The sequence below is a fragment of the Microcaecilia unicolor genome, chromosome 3 (assembly GCF_901765095.1).
Source record: "Microcaecilia unicolor chromosome 3, aMicUni1.1, whole genome shotgun sequence".
In the NCBI taxonomy this organism is placed as follows: domain Eukaryota; kingdom Metazoa; phylum Chordata; class Amphibia; order Gymnophiona; family Siphonopidae; genus Microcaecilia; species Microcaecilia unicolor.
This window is the reverse complement of record NC_044033.1, coordinates 282,389,682-282,408,937: the sequence shown is the minus strand read 5'-3', so window position 1 is coordinate 282,408,937 and position 19,256 is coordinate 282,389,682. Positions and strand designations below refer to the sequence as shown.

General features: G+C 46.5%; 1 protein-coding gene across 1 annotated transcript in view; it reads left to right on the top strand.

The window, feature by feature from the left end:
- MAP3K21 (mitogen-activated protein kinase kinase kinase 21) overlaps positions 1 to 19,256 on the top strand; it is a 451,782-nt gene that overhangs the window by 146,848 nt on the left and 285,678 nt on the right. The window contains exon 4 of the mRNA XM_030198129.1: positions 6,846 to 7,021. Within this exon, the coding sequence (XP_030053989.1) occupies positions 6,846 to 7,021 (176 nt within the window). The remainder of the gene's footprint in view (positions 1 to 6,845; positions 7,022 to 19,256) is intronic.

Genomic DNA, 19,256 nt, shown 5'->3' with positions numbered 1-19,256 from the left:
ATTAATTGATTTGATTTGCTTACTTTATTTATTTTTTGTCTATTAGATTGTAAGCTCTTTGAGCAGGGACTGTCTTTCTTCTATGTTTGTGCAGCGCTGCGTATGCCTTGTAGCGCTATAGAAATGCTAAATAGTAGTAGTAGCATGCGTCGGCCCTCTGGGTGGTGTTCGGCGACTTCAATCAGGTGCTGGATGGGCACCAGGACCGTTCAGCTCCGGCTTCGACTCCGGGGGTGGTAAGTGGAGGGGGGAAGGGCTTACCTTATCTGTGTCAAGCTTTAAATTTGGTGGACCCGTGGCGATTGTCTAATCCCAATGTCCGCGACTACACGCGGTCCAGATTGGATTATATACTTGTGTCTGCTCCCCTATTTCCGCAGGTGGTGCGGTCAGAGATTGGTATGCTGGAAGTGTTGGACCGCACATTAATTTGAGTGGATATGGATTTGGGTGAAGTGTGGCTACGGCAGCGATTGTGGAGATTCCCATCGTACCTCGTGGAGGATGAGAATTTTAAGGATTATTTGCAAAAGAGGTGGTCGTTGTTTGCAGAGGCGAACGTGGGTCACACTTTGGATCCAAGGTTATATTGGGAGACTTCAAAGGCTGTGTTGAGGGTAGATATCATATCTTTTTTTTTTTTTCATATTTTTATTAAGGTTTTTCAAGTATAACGCAAAACAAACAAACAAAAAAGTTACAATAATCCATGGCAAAGTTAATAACAAAAATGAAAAGACAGAACAACATACTATGACAATACCCATAGCAAATCAGCAATTATACAATTATCAGGTAGTGCTATTAGGAGTCCGACAAAATGAATCTAAACGAGGCCAGGTCTTGAAGACAGATTGAACACAACGGTGCTTATGGGCTAGAATAGTTTCATATTTCCTAATCACACACATGTTACTCCACCATTCATTATAATTGAGATGTACATTATTTTTCCAGTTTGAAACAATTAAGTGTAAAGCAACAGCTAACAAAATATTAAACAATTTCTTATCGGATTCTAAGAGAGAGAGGTTAGGAGAAGAGGCCCTTAAAAGCACAACATCATAAGAAATCACGGTTGACGCAGGCAACTGGAAAATAAGGCGCAACTTAGCCCAAATGAGTCGCCAGTATCTTATATGTGTGCCCGCTGTAAGCGGCTCTTGCAGGGGATTATACAGTTGGAGAGGAAATATCAGGAGGCCAAGAAAGAACATTTGGCAGCCCCTTCAGCGCAGACCCAGGAAAAGATGCTCTCGACTTTGACGGCGTTAAATTCATTGATCCACGAACGCACTAAGAAACATCTTTTTTGCCGCTCTTAAGTTTTATCGTTTTGGGAACAAATCGGGTAGGCTGCTGGCGCGACTTGTTAAAACCTGGGGGGGGGGGTAATCGTTTCATCTCATCCCTAACAGCGCCTGATGGTCAGCGAGTAACACAGACGTCGAGGATAGCGCAGTTTCATGACTATTATGCGGCCTTGTACTCATCGCCGGACGCTCAGGAAGGACCTTTGATGCTTGATTATTTGGAAAGCTCGGGTCTCCCTCGCCTTTCACCCTCCACTATTGCCCAACTTATTGCCCCGTTGACTGGTAAAGAGCTTCAGCGGGTGGTCAAGACGCTTAAGAGGGGCACAGCGCCTGGGCCAGACGGGTATGCGCCAGAATTTTATCAATGTTTGTTCCTGCAGCTTGTAACCACGTTGCTTGACTTTTTTGAAACTTCACTTTCTGAGGGATTTTCCCCTAGGTATTCGAACGAGGCCCTGATCACCTTGATACCTAAGCCTGGTAAAGCAGCTGATCTGCCGGGCTTTTACAGACCAATTTCTTTGATAAACATTGATTTGAAGATCTTAGCCAGGGCCCTGGCAGATAGGCTGGCATCCCATATACCATTGGTGGTGAGTGAGGAGCAAGTGGGATTTGTTTGGGGTCGACATTCATCTTTAAACGTGAGGAAGGTCTATCTTGCAATTGCCCAGAGCCATGTTACTAACGAGCCGCTACTTTTGGTCAGTCTAGATGCGGAGAAGGCGTTTGACAAAGTATGCTGGGACTATTTGTTCTCGGTCTTGGACTTTGTCGGGATCTCGGGGTGGTTCAGGCAGGCTGTGGAGGTGTTGTATGAAAAACCCAGCGCATCTTTAGTGGTGAATGGCATGCGTACAGCCTCCTTTGTGGTGTCTTGTGGTACGAGACAGGGGTGCCCCCTGTCCCCTTTATTGTTCTTTATCTTGAACCATTATTGCGTTCTATTCACGGAGACACGGATATTTGTGGTGTGAACTTTCCATCCTTTTCAGTGAAGACTCTGGCTTTTGCTGACGACATCCTTCTAACCCTGACGAGACCGCAGCAGTCAGTTGTGGTCCTACTTGGTGAAATAGACGAGTTCAGTTATTTTTCTGGATTTACTCTTAACCCATAGAAATCGGTGGCTTTTCCGATTCAGGAACGCATAAGGGAGGCGTTGGAGGGGGAGTTCCCCTGGTCTTGGACGTCGGGTCCGCTTAAATATTTGGGAGTGTGGATCCCAGCAGATTTGTCCCAGCTTTATGAGCTGAACGTCGAGCCTTTACGGATTAGTAAGAGGGCCTCTCTGAGGGTGTGGCAGTCTCTGCCATTGTGTGGCCTGGGTAGAGTGGCACTATTCAATATGGTGTTGGTTCCTAAGTGGACCTATATCTTACAAATGTTACCTATATTGCTTAGCCGAACAGATGAGAGACTGGTGACCAGACTGGTGGCGCGTTGCATTTGGCAAGGGAAGCGGCCGCGGATGGCGGCGTCCCAGCTTTATCTACCGAAGGGCCGGGGGGGGGGGGGGGTTGGGGACTATTAAACGTTAAGTTGTTATCTGTAGCGGGGAATATGCGACACATCTCAGATTGGTTTAGAGGCACAAGTTATTTTTCTTGTACGGAGGAGGAGCAACGGATGCTGAAACCGGTACATTTCAGCGCTTGGTTACATGCGTTACCAAGTAAACATCGTGTGCCAGGGGCATATGCAGTGCTATTTCTCCCGTTGCAGCGGACGTGGAGATGGGTGTGTCGCTTTTTACGTTTTCATCGAGATACTCCCCTTTGTTCCGTTACAGGGTTACCCCGATTTTCCCCCTGGCTCGACCTTGGCTCAATTTGTGGCCAGGGCAGATCGAGGAGATCGTTATTTGCACCAGTTATATACGGAAGATGTTAAAGACGCTGGCAGACTGGCAGTTGGAATTTGGAAATGTTGTGGGAGATTTTTTAGCCTGGCCTCAGCTACAGCATTATATTAGGTCGCTTCCGCCGGCTTCCCTGACTCTTGGGGTGTGGTAGAAGTTGTTAGGTCTTTTTGCCCTGGATGCACAATTAGCAGTCTCCCTTAAGTATTTTCATTTGTGCTTGAGGGAGCAGTTGGGGGAGGTACATAATTAATGCCACACTGGGAAAAGACCAAGGGTCCATTGAGCCCAGCATCCTATCAACGCAGCGGCCAATCCAGGCCAAGGGCATCTGGCAAGCTTCCTAACCGTACAAACATTCTATACATGTTATTCCTGGAATTGTGGATTTCTCCCAAGTCCATTTAGTAGCGGTTTATGGACTTGTCCTTTAGGAAACAGTCTAACCCCCTTTTAAACTCTGCCAAGCTAACCGCCTTCACCACGTTCTCCGGCAACGAATTCCAGAGTTTAATTACGCATTGGGTGAAGAAACATTTTCTCCTATTTGTTTTAAATGTACTACGCTGTAGTTTCATCGCATGCCCCCTGGTCCTAGTATTTTTGGAAAGCGTGAACAGACGCTTCACATCCACCTGTTCCACTCCACTCATTATTTTATACACCTCTATCGTGTCTCCCCTCAGCTGTCTCTTCTCCAAGCTGAAAAGCCCTAGCCTCCTTAGTCTTTCTTCATAGGGAATTCTTCCCATCCCCGCTATCATTTTAGTTGCCCTTCGCTGCACCTTTTCCAGTTCCACTATATCTTTCTTGAGATGCGGCGGACTATGAAAAGTTGGCGGTTCAATGGAATAACGAGTTATCCCTTGGCCTTCGGGGAGAGCAATTAAAGACTTATATTTTGAACATCCCCAGGGTAACTGAGAATGTGACGCTGAGGGAAACTCTATATAAGTTTGTAACGAGAATGTACATCTCCCCGCACAGGGCAATGAGGGCAGCTATGCGAGAGGATGATGCCTGTGCTAAGTGTGCTTGCTCCCCGGCGGACCTTGGACACATGTTCTGGTCTTGCCCATATGTCTTGGAATTTTGGAGACTGGTGTGTGGGCATGTGTCGGTCCTCTGGGGAGTGCGCTGGACGCCCCATGCATCTCACTTATTCGACCAGTTCAAGCTTTCTACACCAGGGGTAGTGGGGCTTAAACCTTTTTTGAAGAGAGCAGTTTTAATGGGTAAGAAAGTAATTCTTCATCAATGGATAGTAGCTGAGCCACCCACCTATCAGCAATGGAGGTCCAGGATGATCTCCTTGTGTGCCTTGGAACGAAGAGGGGTGGGTGACCTCGCCTCAACTAGAGGAGACTTATTGTCGGCGGTGGTCACCTTTTTGGGACTCATTAACCCCAGTAGCGCGTAGCAGAGTTTTAAATTCATGAGCGGTATTTCATGGAACCCCCGGGGGGGAGGGGGTGAAGGAGGGGGTGGGGGCGGGGAGGTCAGGGATGGAGGGCTTGGGCATAGTTGGTTTAAGTGGGAAGGTTAGGAACAAGGGCTATTATCATGCAGTGGCCGCTTGATTGGCCTTTAGTTATTCCATGCCGTACTAGATCTGTTGGCCAGCGGTAGCCGGAGGTGGTGCTTGGAGGTTAACTGTACAACACTTGCAGTGGACATCATGGCCTCGGCCACCAGGAGATGTTGTGGAGGCTACAAGGTATCCTTTTGTTCAATTGCCTATGCTTGGACTATGAGCTGGGTGGAATTTGGTTCCACCATTGGAGTGCCCGATATACTGCCCTTCGACAGCAAGGCACGGGAAACAGCCTGAAGTGCTGCTATACAAAGACACTGACTATTTACACAATTACATGGTTTTGATAGAGTTGCTGGGTGTCCATGGGGGTCATAAGAGTACAGGCCCCCGGTGGATTTTCTGAGCTACTGTATGTTGTTATATGTGTTTCTGTGTTGAAGGGAGGTTGAGTAATTTACGGCTGGGAGAATCAAGCCATGATATAGCTGTAGTGTTGAGGATGAGTAGGGGTAGGTTAAGGGGTGGATTGGGATAAAATTTGGGGGGGAAATTGTTTTGATGGTTCTGGCTATGTTGAATATGGAAATTGTAGGTTGTGTTGTACTTATGAAACCTGGTAATGTATGGAATTTATTTACTTGCACCATCAATAAAAAAAACGATTGAAATACATGAATCCTAACACTTAGCTAGGGCAGTGGCGTAGGAAGGGGGGGACGGGAGGGGCGGTCCGTCCCGGGTGCACGCTGCTGGGGGGGGGGGGGGGTGTTGGCTCTGCTGGTTCCCTGCTCCCTCTGCCTGGAAAAGGTTACTTCCTGTTCCGGGGCAGAGAGAGCAGGGAACCAGCGGAGCCGACGCAGCTCCCAGCGACATGCACTCGGGGCGGACGGGCCCTCCCTCCCGATCTCTTTCCTACACCACTGGTAAGAATACACTCCGGGGGGGGGGGGGGGGGGGGGTGTGCAGCGGCGAACCGCCCCGGGTGGCAGCAGCCCTTGCTACGGCACTGATCTAGGATCTAAGCTTCATGCAAGACTTATCTGTATCACTCTGGGTAGATGTAGTAGCACTACTATAGTATATGTGAACAAAACAATATTTACAGAAATGCATTTTCTGCTAGTTTGGCAAATACTATAATGCTTTTTGTAAGAAACCTTCAGGAATATATGCTCATTCCGTAGTTGTGTAACGTAATGACATGGGGACAAAGTTTGTCCTTGCCCCATCCCTATGGGCTCTGTTTCCATCCCCACCCCATTCCCATGGGCTCTGACTCTGGCCCTGTCCCGTCCCTTCAGGTTCTGTCTCTGCCTCCGAAGGCCTCGTCTTCACCCCCACCTACCCCATCCCCGTGGGCTCTGTCCTCATCTTTGATATTTAAATCTTTTTATTAAAATATAAAAAGTAGCAATACGCTGTTTAACTGTTTATAAATAACAAATAGAAAACAATATTAACAACGAGCAACTATAATAACCTCCCACCACCACCCTCTATCCTTCCAACCCCAACAATAGCTGTTAAAATGTCCAGCGGTACAAAATACAACCCGTTCTGTATTCCCTACCGGTGGAGAAATATGCCCTATGAAGCACTGTTATGATTTTTTAAATCCGTGGATGAATAAGTAATCAACAATCTGAGGATTCAGTCTAGCTCTCTTGTCTTCCTGTAATAGAAAACGTCTTCTTAGAAGATATGTTAGTAGCAGGAATGTACAGGATCCCCCATGCAAATTTTGCTACTTGTGGCCAGCATGTTTGCTTGTTTTTCCAATAAATCAAAATACCATCATCTGCATTACTCAAACATAAACAATCCAGTTCATTAACAGGCTTCAAAGTAGAGAATGACACAGTGGCAAAGTTTGTCCCCATCCCTGCTCCATCCCGGTAGGCTCTGTCCCCGCAGTTATTGCGGGTCCCTGACCCCGTGTCATTCTCTATAAAAAAAAAAAAAAAAGATATAAAGCTTGATTCAATACAGCTTGCTTCAGTTTTGTGCCTCAGACACATTATCAATTGTAAGGCCATAAAGCAAGGAAAAAATTTGAATTGCTACATGAAGTCTTGCAAGTATTGGAAATTTGTGCATGCATCAGAACAAATTGAATGTTCATCTGTTCTAGAATGCTGGAAACCAGATCCACATATTCGACCATCGTTTGCAATAATTCTGGAGCAGCTTACAGCCATCGAAGGGGCAGTGATAAGAGAGATGCCACAAGAGTCTTTCCACTCCATGCAAGATGATTGGAAAGTGGAAATACAGGGAATGTTTGATGAATTGAGGACTAAGGAAAAAGTGAGTAGGTATCTTTTTGGATGTTTTTGTAATCTTGTCTTTTATTTCCTTTTTATCTATTTTCAATCTCTTTTGCCTGTGGCCTAGTTTAATTCGTAGTTCAGGTTTCTCCTGCCTAGGGATGTTGATTAGGAAGTCCTGCTGAAATTGTAATTATGCTTGTGATGATTTCTGGTCCAAATACAGTCTTTGCTAGCATTTGTTCACTAGATGTTTTGTAGTTTGGGGCACCATGTGTGTAAATGATGGAAGGAAAGTAGTTTTTGAATGAACAGCCTTGGTGAGAAGATAAGGTAAAAGATCCTAAAGGTCTAACTGGCCTTGATAATTCTTATCTGGTATCAATGTCTGTCCATATGCAGAAAGAAGCAGGAAGACCAGCAATTCACTCTTCTTTCTAACTTTTAGTCAAAAGAACAGAAAATTAGAGTTCCAAGCTCACTTGTTTTCTTTGGATGGGGCAAAAAAATTAAGGTGCATGCCTGCATAGTCAGGATGGGAGGGAATCTTGTGTAATTGGATGTGCCTGTTCTAACCAGCCTCGCTAGCACCATTATTGGTGGTCTCCTTATTCCTCTTCAGCCTTTGTTGATGGTGTCCAATAGTGATAGTGATTCTGGCCAGCCCTCCACCTCTTGTAACACACCATTTTCTGAAATGTGTACTAGCTAGTTTTGCATACTGTGTCTGAGAAAGGAGCTTAGTAAATCAGGGCCATCGTTTATACGAGCACCCCATAGCTTGGGTGGGTGGTGGTAAATCAGGGCCATCATTGGTTGTACTAGCACCCCATAGCTTGGGTGGGTGGGGGAGGGACATTGGTGGTTTAGGTTAGAGTGAATAATTTTATTATCTTCACTGCTGTTGGGGCAATGACAAAATAAGCAGGTACAGCCTGCTTTGGTGACCTTGGCCAGCCTCCACCCCCCTGTCCTCCAAATTTAAATGCCCAATTTTAGTTTGATTTGGATTTTGTTTTCTCTTATAAAGATGACATGTGGTTTCAAGCATTACATAGAGGCAGTGCATGCAAATCTCTCTCATGAATATTCATTCTGGATATCCTAAAAACCTGACTGGCTGGGGTGCCTCCAGGATCAAGTTTGGGAACCACTGTCCTGTCCCATGACTTTCTCAATTCCTCAGGAGTCTTTCATGAGGTATTTTGTCAAATATCTTTTGAAAATTCAGATATACAATATCAACCGGCTCACCTTTATCATAAGAACATAAGAGTAGCCATACTGAGTCAGACCAATGGTCCATCTAGCCCAGTATCCTGTTTTCCAAACAGTGGCCAAGCAGGTCACAAGTACCTGTCAGAAACCCAAATCGTGGCAACATTCCATACTATCCACGTTGATTCATCTTGTCAAAGAAATATAGTAGATTGGTGAGGCAAGATTTCCCTTGTCTAAATCCATATTGGCCTTTTCTCATTATTGCTTGCTTATGTATATGCTGTGTAATTTTGTTCTTTATAGTAGTCTATACCATTTTGCTTGGCACCGATGTCACGCTCACCAGTCAATTTCCTGGATCACCTCTTGAACCCTTTTTAAAAATTGGCATTATATTGGCTACCTTCCAATCTTCTAGCACCATGCTTCATTTTAAAGATACATTCCTTGTCATCAAGCAGATGAAGCCATTACGTATGGGTTGTGTCCATCAACCAGCAGGGGGAGATAGAGAGCACTCAACGTTTCACAGTGCCTCTTGGCCAGCCAGCTCCACTTGCTCTTCAGTATTCTCTATCTCCCCAAGCAGAGTGGCTGCAGCTTCTTTGAGCGCCATCAAAAATCTGCCTGGGGGTGGCTCCTGGCTTGCCAGTTGTTAGCCGGGGTGTTAGAGGCTATAGCAGCTACACTTTGAAGGCACATAGGTTAGCCCTTTCCCTGCCTTACCCATGCCCCCCGTGGATGTGGACATATTAGCTTGCTTTTCCCTGTCCTTTCCCACTCAGTGGGTGCAGGCACATTGGTTTGCCTTTCCCTGCCTTTCCCACTCATCTGAGCCCCAGAGTTCTTATTACCTCTGCTTTCCTCACAGCGTTAAAAAAAAAAAAAATGGAACAGAGGTTTTCCTTTGATTCTTCTATGGGACCGGAGCTGTGATACTCGGTCTGGTGAGGTAAGAGTGTTTTCTAATTCCTCCGGGGTGGGCCCGTGATCGGGGCGTTTTTGGCGCGAAACCGCCATTTTGAATGGCTTCAGAGAATGTAAACCGCTGTTCCCGGTGTGGCAAGCGCAAATCAGCAGCGGGGCTCTGTAAATCGTGCTGTACAGGTGTAAGAGCCGGCCCGAGCATGGTGAGCAATGATTCTTCCCGCTCAGAGCTGGCAGCGGACGCCATTTTGAAATCTCCACATGTTGCGGCCTCCGTAGAGACGGAGAGCCCTGAGCCCGGGGGGGGGGGGGGGGGGGGGGACTTCGAATTGAGGCTATTCAGGGAGCGGCTAGCCCCGGACGGGATCTGGGTGCCCAGGGCGAGTTTTTTTCCCCTGATTTTGTGTTGTTATTGCATAAAGCATACATGCTGAAAAGAGCTCTCCCTCAAGGGTCGTCTGAGGCCCCTTCTATTGTCCTCCCCCCCCCCCCCCCCCCCGGTGGATTCTGGCCTGGGACTGCCCGCTGAGGCTATTTTCCCTGATAATTGGCATAAAGAAAAGCGTAGAAGGGCTAATTCCCCTTCAGATTGTGGTGCACCTCCTTTCCCTCCCCCCCCCCCCCCCCCCCCCCGTGGTTGGGCTGTGAGGATTCAGAGAGTTCTGGCAGGCCTTCGTGGTCTGAGGAGCCAGAGTCAGGTGCAGAATTACCACAGGATCTGGATGATCCCTCCACGGTGAGGAGTTTCCACCGTGATGAGCTGCCAGCGCTTATTTCAGATGCCCTACAGGTCCTTTCTATTGAAGAGCCTGACAGTGGCACGGCCTCCTCTGTGAATCCTAGGATGGCTAGTACAAAAAAGCCTGCTCAAGCCTTTCCTTTGCATGACTCCATCCAAGAGCTTATTTCCGCTCAGTGGGCTGACCCCGAGGGACCTTTGAAAGTTTCCAGGGCTATGGGGCAATTATACCCTCTGCGTGAGGAGCATTTGGCTCTCTTTGCAATGCCTAAAGTAGATGCCGTAGTCACTGCGGTGACAAAGAGAACTACCCTCCCTGTTGAAGGAGGAGTTGCCCTGAAGGATATACAAGACCATAGGCTGGAAGCAGCACTTAAACGGTCCTTTGAAATTGCAGGTCTTACTGTTCGGACGTTTGCATGCAGTTGTTATGCTGCTAGAGTCTGCCTGGTGTGGTTGCAACAGGCAGTGGAACAGCCCGGAGATGGAGCGGAGCCCTTCTCAGATGTGGCTCCGCGGCTGGAGTCGGCCTTGTCCTTTTTGACTATTGTCAGAGCTTCGGCTAAACAAATGGCAGTAGCAGTGGCGGCTCGCCGTCTTCTTTGGCTACGACATTGGGCAGCGGACATGGCCTCTAAGCAAAGGTTGGTGAAGTTGCCCTTTCAAGGCCTTCTCCTATTTGGTGAGGAGTTGGAGAAAATTGTTAAAGGCCTGGGAGATCCTAAACCCCAGCGCTTGCCCGAAGATAGGCCGAGGCCTTCCTCCAAGGGCCAAGCGGTCCACTCCTCTTATAGACCTCGCTTCCGTGAAGCTAGAAGGTACCGCCCGGGGCGTTCTGCTGGGTTCACTTCTCGTGCCCGTTTTTCAGCAGAGGAACTCTTTTCGCTCGGACAAGCGTTCCGCAGCCTCCGGCTCTAGGCCTGGAGTTCAGGGGCGACCCTCTCAATGATGGTGCGCCGGCCCCCTCCTCGCTTCCTGTCATCGGAGGATGTCTTTCCCTCTTTGCCGAGGAGTGGGCCAATATTTCCTCAGATCAGTGGATTCTGGACCTGATCAGAGATGGTTACAGAATAGAATTCAACACCCCAGTAAGAGACGTGTTTGTGGAGTCCCGATGCGGTTCTGCCGCCAAACGGGTGGCGGTAGAGGAGACTTTGCAAGGTCTGATATAGTTAGGGGCCGTGTCCCCGGTACCTCCCGCCGAACACGGCTACGGCTGATACTCCATCTACTTTGTGGTGCCGTGAAAAGGTGGGTCTTTTCGCCCTATTCTGGACTTAAAAGAATTAAACAAGTCCCTGAGAGTGAGGCATTTCCACATGGAAACCCTGCGCTCCGTCATTGCTGCGGTACAGCCAGGAGAGTTTCTCACGTCTCTAGACCTGAAAGAAGCTTACTTGCACATACCAATTTGGCCCCCGCACCAGAAGTTTCTGAGGTTTGCGGTGTTGGGAAAACATTTCCAGTTCCGGGTCTTGCCTTTTGGCCTCGCCACAGCTCCCCGAACCTTTTCGAAGGTAATGGTGGTAGTAGCTGCTTTGCTCAGGCGAGAAGGTATCGGGGTTCACCCGTACCTAGACGACTGGCTCATCAGAGCAGACTGTAACAGAGAGCTATCAAGCTACAGCCAGAGTGATCTCAGTACTTCAATCTCTAGGCTGGGACGTGAATATAGCCAAAGGTCACCTGACCCCCTCGCAATCTCTAGAATATTTGGGGGCCAGGTTCGACACAGACTCGGGCTATGTATACCTACCCGAGCTAAGGCGGTGCAAGCTTCAGAATCAGGTCCATCTGCTCCTGAGGATGCCCCGCCCGCGAGCTTGGGACATTGTCCAGCTGCTGGGATTGATGACAGCCACATTGGAAGTGGTGCCCTGGGCGAGAGTGCACCTGAGACCTCTACAGTATTCCCTACCTCAAAGATGGTCTCCAGTTTCTCAGGATTATCAATGCAGACTTTCTTGGCTCCCTGCGGCCCGACTCAGCATGGAGTGGTGGCTCTCAGATAGCATGCTGCGGCGGGGAATGCCGCTGGCGCTCCCCGATTGGTGTCTAGTAGTGACAGATGCCAGCCTGAAGGGTTGGGGCGCACATTGCAAGGGGAAGCATGCCCAGGGTCTATGGACAACCGAGAAGTCGGAGTGGTCCATCAACCGCCTGGAGTTGAAAGCGGTGTTTCAGGCGCTTCTGGCCTTTCAAGTGACCCTGGAAGGATTGGCTGTCAGAGTGATGTCGGACAACACGACAGCAGTGGCCTACATAAATCGACAAGGCGGCACTCAGTGCAGAGCACTGGCCGCACAGGCCGAACAGATTTGCCACTGGGCCGAGCTGCATCTTCAGTTTCTGTCGGCAGCTCACATTGCAGGTCAGAGCAACGTGCAAGCCGATTATCTAAGCAGGCATCAGATTGATCCAGCAGAATGGGAACTAGCAGACGAAGTATTCCTGCAGATATGTGCCAAATGGGGCAAGCCCGTGATGGATCTTATGGCGACAAGTTCAAATGCCAAAGTCCTGTGCTTCTTCAGCAGACGGAGAGATCCTCGTTCGGCAGGGTTGGATGCCTTGACTCAGCCCTGGCCTCCGGGCCTAATATATGTGTTCCCTACGCGCCCTTGATAGGGCGCGTGCTCCTGCGGATTCGGCTGCACCCAGGAGAAGTGGTCCTCATCGCCCCGGATTGGGCCAGGAGGCCTTGGTATGCGGACCTCCAACAGATGCTAGTGGAGGCTCCCCTTCCTTTACCTCTGGTACCGAACCTGTTGTCACAGGGCCTGGTAGCCATGGAGGACGCCTGCCGCTTTGGTCTTATGGCATGGCGATTGAGAGGGAGCAATTGAGGGACAAAGGCTATTCAAACAGTCATTTCCACTCTCCTGCAGGCCCGCAAGCGTTCCACTTCCGTGGCTTATGCCAGGATTTGGTGCCAGTTTGAGTCTTGGTGTGCTTCAAAAGCGATCACACCCATGCGGGCTCCTCTCTCGCCGATTCTGGACTTTTTGCAGGATGGTGTACAAATAGGCTTGGCCTATAATTCCCTGCGCTTGCAAGTGGCAGCGTTGGCCTCCCTTCGTGGTAAGGTTGAATGCGTGTCTTTAGCTGCTCATCCAGATGTGGCACGGTTTCTTAGTGGGGTGCTTCAGCTCCGGCCTTCCGTGCAAGCACCCTGTTCAGCTTGGAACCTGGGGCTAGTTTTGAAGGCCCTGTAGGCTTCTCCTTTTGAGCCGCTTTGGCGAGCATCGGAGAAAGATTTGACACTAAAGGCCGTTTTTCTTGTGGCCATTACTTCAGCGAGACGGGTGTCAGAGCTCCAGGCGCTGTCATGTAGAGACCCATTTGTGCAATTCTCAGAGTCCGGGGTCACGGTTTGGACCGTGGCTTCCTTCATGCCTAAGGTGGTTTCAGCGTTTCACCTAAACCAGCCTATTTTCTTGCCCTCCTTTGATAAGGAGGAGTTTCCAGAATCTTTTGGGCAGTTGCACCTGTTGGATGTGCGCAGGACTCTGCTGCAGTATCTGTGAGTTACTATCTCTTTCAGGATCTATGATCATCTGTTTATTTTGCTATCAGGTCCTCGCAGAGGGTCTCCAGCGTCTAAAGCCACTATTGCCCGCTGGCTCAAAGAATCTATCTTTTCAGCTTATCTGCTTGCCGGCCGGTCTCCGCCTGTAGCCTTTAAGGCGCATTCTACCAGAGCGATTTCTTCCTCTTGGGCTGAAACTGGAGCACTCTTTCGTCAAGAGATATGCAGTGCAGCAACATGGGCTTCTAAGCTCTCTGTTGCCCGACATTACAGGCTGGATGTGGCTGCTAGGAGGGATGCACGTTTTGGAGCACAAGTGCTAGCGCGTGGTGTGACCTGTTCCCACCCTATATATAGGGATTGCTTTGTTACATCCCATACGTAATGGCTTCATCTGCTTGATGACATGGAAGGGAAAATTAGGTTCTTACCTTGGTAATTTTCTTTCCTTTAGTCATAGCAGATGAAGCCATGAACCCTCCCTGTATGATTGTCTGTATGCTGTGAATCTGTTTCAGGTTCTGTTCTTGTTTCCTGAAGTTCCTACCTTGGGAGAAAGTTGGAAAACAGTCTTCAGGATTCATGTTCACTTATAGGAGGATGAGTCCATTCCCTCCAGTTATACAATAAGGAGGACGAGTTTATTCCCTCCAGGAGGATGTGTTCATTCCCTCCTTTTGAGTTCATGCCCTTGTTCGCTGTGAGGAAAGTTCATGTTATTCCCATTGCGGTTTGCCATACTGCTTTGGAAGCTTCAAATACTGAAGTGGCAGTGGAGCTGGCTGGCCATGAGGCACTGTGAAAAGTTGAATGCTCTCTATCTCCCCTTGCTGGTTGATGGACACAACCCATACGTAATGGCTTCATCTGCCTTGACTAAAGGAAAGAAAATTACCAAGGTAAGAACCTAATTTTCCCTTACATATTATTAACAATACCTCTACAAGTAATTCCTTCAATTCTATCAGTATTCTGGGATGCATATCATCTGGGCCAGGCAATTTGCTACTCTTCAGTTTGTCAAATTGCCCCATTACATTTTCTAGGTTTGCAGAGATTTGTTTGTTTCTCTGACTCGTCAGCACTATATCATTTTTGAAACTGGTCTCTCTCCCCCATCTTCCTCGGTGAAAATCGAAGGAAAGAATTAATTTAATCTCTCTGCTATGGCCTTGTCTTCCCTGAGTGCCTCTTTTACATCTCAGTCATCTAACTGCTCAACTGATTATTTTACCGGCTTCTTGCTTCCAATATACCTAAAAAGTTTTTACTATGTGTTTTTTTTTTTTTGCCTCCCATTCAATCATCTTTTCAAAGTCTTTTTGCCTTCCTTATTAGCGCTTTGCATTTGGTTTGCCATTTCTTATGTTTCCTTTTATTTTCAGTCAGATTCTTCTCTTTTTGAAGGATTTTTTTTCCGTTCACTTCACTTGTTAACCATGGCTGTCATTTGACCTTCCTTCCTTTTAAAATATGGAATACATCTGGTCTGGGCTTCAAGGGCAGTATATTTGTATAGCATCCACACCTGATACAAATTTTTGACCTTTGCAGCTGCTCCTTTTTTTTTAATTTTTTTAATCACCTCATTTTATCATAGAAATTAGCATAGGGTCTAAGATCTTAATAATGCAGTTTGATAGCGCAGTTCAATGTAGTAGTAATATCCTGTTAAATATACTAGACAACTTTGGCATATGCGGCACAGGCTGTAAATGGTTCCAAGGATTCTTGAAATCAAGATCTTATAAAGTGAAAATGAAAGGAACCTTATCCTCTTCTTGGTCACCAGACTGGCGTCCCCCAGGGCTCTCCACTGTCACCCATAGTGTTTAATGTCAGCACTAGGTAACAGACTAGAAACAGCAGGATTCAAGACATTCATATATGCTGATTATGTTACCATATACATAACAGTCAAAAAGAACATTCAAGACATCTTACAAAAGGCAAAACTTGGCTTAGATTTGATGGAAACCTAACCTAAAATCCAAACTAAAATTAAAGTCATGGTCATTACCAATCTGTTTGACCAAAATGACTACCAACAGTTTTGCAATTGACAACACTTCATTCCCCATTGACAATCTGCAATTCTAGGAATAATTATAGTAAACATTTAACATTTGATACTCGTCCAAGATGGCCGCATTCTATTGAGACGCTGTGAGTCGCGTTCCGTTGCTGCTTCTACAATGCCTAAACGAAGGGGTAGAGTGATAGCCAGAGCCCCGCTACCTACTCCCTCCTTACCTGGTCCTATGGACCGTTTTGCTCGACCGCAGAGAGTTGTTTTAGAAAGCGGGACGCTGCCAGTAGGGATGTCCGGCGTGTTAGGAGAATCGGTCTCCCCTGGATTAGACACCACTCTCAGCCCCGCTATGCGGACTCCACCTCCCCAACCGGTTGGAGCAAGCTCCTTTCTTGCTGACTCGATGGGGTCTCCCAATGAAGGTGGGGTGGACCCGGAAGAACTTCGAGTGGAGGACTCGCTTTCATCGCAAGTCGGAGAGACGCTACCACCGTGGAATGCGGGGAGAAGCACCGAAGGACAGAGCGAGATCCCTGTGATGGCGTCTGAGAGGTTTGAAATGCCTAAGGAATTAATTGTCAAACCAAAGGAGGTTACTTTAGATAAACTATGGAATTTAGTTTCTGCCTTGGGACATTCTTTTTTGAAACAGGCAAATGAAACTGTTCCAAAAGTGAACTTATTAGAGAAAGACTTAAGAAAGATGGAGGAAAAGACTAAAGAAATGGATAGTAAAGCCGAAAAGGTTGACCAAAGGATTAAGAAATTGGAAACATTACAACCTCTGATGACAAATGACTTGACTAATCTCAGAAAAAAAATGGAAATCTTTGATAACTATACTAAAAGTCATAATTTAAGATTTGTAAACTTTCCCAAGATAAAGACTGTTCCTCCTCTTGATATGTTAAAGAGATACTTGCGAGATATTTTGAATATATCAGACCAGAATTTACCACCATTTACTTCTGTTTATTATGTCCCAGGAAAGGAACTGAATCAAATCCCTGAAACTCCAATAGATGTATCTCTTTTGCTTGAGACTTCTGATTCCGAATTAGCAACGGCAGCAACTCTGGTTGCTACCGTTGCGCTGTTACCGGATAAAAATTGAATCTTCCGTCTTTTCTTTCGTAATAGAGAAAAACCCTTTTTTGGGTTATAAGATATTATTATTTCCTGATGTCTCTAAGGAGACGGAGGAAACAATTCTTGCTCCTTAAGTCTGGAATAATACAATTGGGGGGCACCTTTTTTTTAAGGTACCCCTGCAAATGTATAGTAAGACTTGATGGGAAGAAATATGTGTTTACAGAGCCCGCGCATGCATCAGCTCTTATAACTTCGGCTAAAAAGGATAAACGCTAAAGGAATAAGTAACTCATCTCAATAGAATTTGCGTTAACTTAAGTTAATTTCCTAAATTTTTTTTTTTTTTATTCTCCTTGTATTCCTGAATCTTGGATTTCTAATTTATGGACTTGAGCATTAATAACCTCTTAATAGATTGTTAATCTTTAATGATATATGCTTAATTTTTTTATGTTGCTTTTCCTACCAAGATGTTTTCTTGAAATTTTTGACGAAACTGAATAAATAATAAATTAAAAACAAACAAACATTTGATACTCAGGTTTCCTCGGTAATCACAAAATCTTTCAGGTCTCTTCAGAAACTAAAAAGGATCAGACCTTATATCTCATCAGAAATATTCAGATTATTGGTACAATCATTAACATTATCTCAATTTGATTATTATTATGCCATATATGCTGGCTATAAGGAGTACCTGTTGAAAAAACTCCAAACAGCTGAGAACACTGCAGCCAGGTTCATATAATACCACACCACCTTGCATCATGAAAAGTTCAGAAATGGAAAACAATATTAACCACTCTCACAATATGCTAATATATCAACCTAAGCGTTTATTGTACTTCTGTATTATGTACTGGACTTCTACAAGTCTAAATTTTGTAACTGCCTTTTTAGCAATATGTAAGCCATATTGAACCTGCCATATGGTGGGAAAATGTAGGATACAAATGCAATAAATAAATATACAAAATCTTTCGTTTTGAAAGTGCCTCCCCTTTATTAAACGTTCAAATTATGTACCTTTATCTTTCAAATCCTAAATGGCACAGTTCCAGACTATATGGTATCATAAATAAACCTACCTTAAAGAAACATTAAATATGAGGCAAGAAAGTATCTCAGACTACATCCCCCAAATTGCAAAAAAGTGATCTACAAAACTGTGTCCACTCTGCAGACTTCACTTGGGAACCAAATGGTGGAACTCCTTACCACCCAAAATAAGAAATATACAGGAATATACTAAATTCTGCAAAATCCTCAAATCGTTCCTCTTCAAGCAACTAATTATTACCTGAATTGGTTATCACTCTATTTACCATTAACCTTCTCTTGTACAATTTCTTATTCATAATTAGATTTTCTAAATGTTAAACATCCATAGCTACCCCAGTATGCCTATGATATTGTATTTATTTATTTGTAGCATTTGTATCCCACATTTTCTCAACAATTTGCAGTCTCAGTGTGGCTTGTATAATTGGGTTCTTAGAAAAAAAAAATTACTCTTAGGCAGTGGTGTGCTGGTAAATGTTTAACAGGCTCTCTCCCCAGTCCACATCTGAACCCCCCCCCAAATTGCAGAGCTGGCTATAGCCAGGGGGAGAGCCTGGGGGGAGGGGGGCAATGCATTACTCCACGAAAAAAAAAAAATTAAATGATCCCAGGTTCCAATCTAATTCATGTTTACTGTGGGATAAAATGCCATACATAACTAAGTAAATAAATATAAACTTTTAATGTTGAGCACCTGATTCTCAAAGTGGACATACTCCAAACACTATAATGAAAATAAAATTATTTTTTCTACCTTTGTTGTCTGGTGACTTTGTTTTTCTGATCATACTGGCCCAGTATCTGATTCTGCTGCTATCTGTCCTCTTAATTCCATTTCCAGGGCTTCCTTTCCATTTATTTCTTTACTTTCCGCCTTTCTTCTTCATTTCTTGCCCTACATCCGTAAGTAAAAGCTAGGTCCTCCGCAGACTTGACTGTCCAGTGGATCTAGCTTCTGCCTATTTTCTTCATCCATGTGTAGTTTTTCTCCTCTCTTCCTTTTTCCTCATCTCATCTCCTTCCTCACTCTTCCCTCCCCTCCATCCATGTCCAGCATTTCTTCTCTCTCCCTTCCCTCTCCTCCATCCACCCAGGTTGTCCAGTGGATTCAGGAAAGATCCCCAGTCTTGCCTGCCCACTGCCGGCGCTGACTCTCCCACGGTGCTACTGCATCGCTCTTCAAAATGGCCGCCGAGATTTTCAAGGGCGGCCTCCAAGACTTCAGCAGAAGTCTCGCGAGGCCGCCACTGGAAGTCTCGGCGGCCATTTTTAAAAATCAATCTGGCAACGGGGGAGGGTCAGCGCCGGCAGCAGGCAGGCAAGACTGGGGATCTTTGCTGCCTGTCCCGAAGCATGCCTTCTTCAGGTACTCGGAGGGACCCTGTAGCTCGGGGGAGAGAGGGAGGAGAGCCGACTCACCCTCAAGAACAACCAGCTCCAGCACACCACTGGGTGGAGGGGACTGCGGTACCGGGCCCCCCTTGGAGGCCTGGGCCCGGGAAATTTTGTCTCCCCTTCTCCCCCATCTTGGCGGCCCTGGCGACGGCACGTGTGCCAACAGAGAGGGCTCTGCGTGCCCTCGGTTCGCCATCACTGTGCTAGATTCTCTGGCAGGTCAGAAGCTGTTGAACAGGAGCTTTCCTCACCCACGCTGGCAATTCCGGAGCTGACCC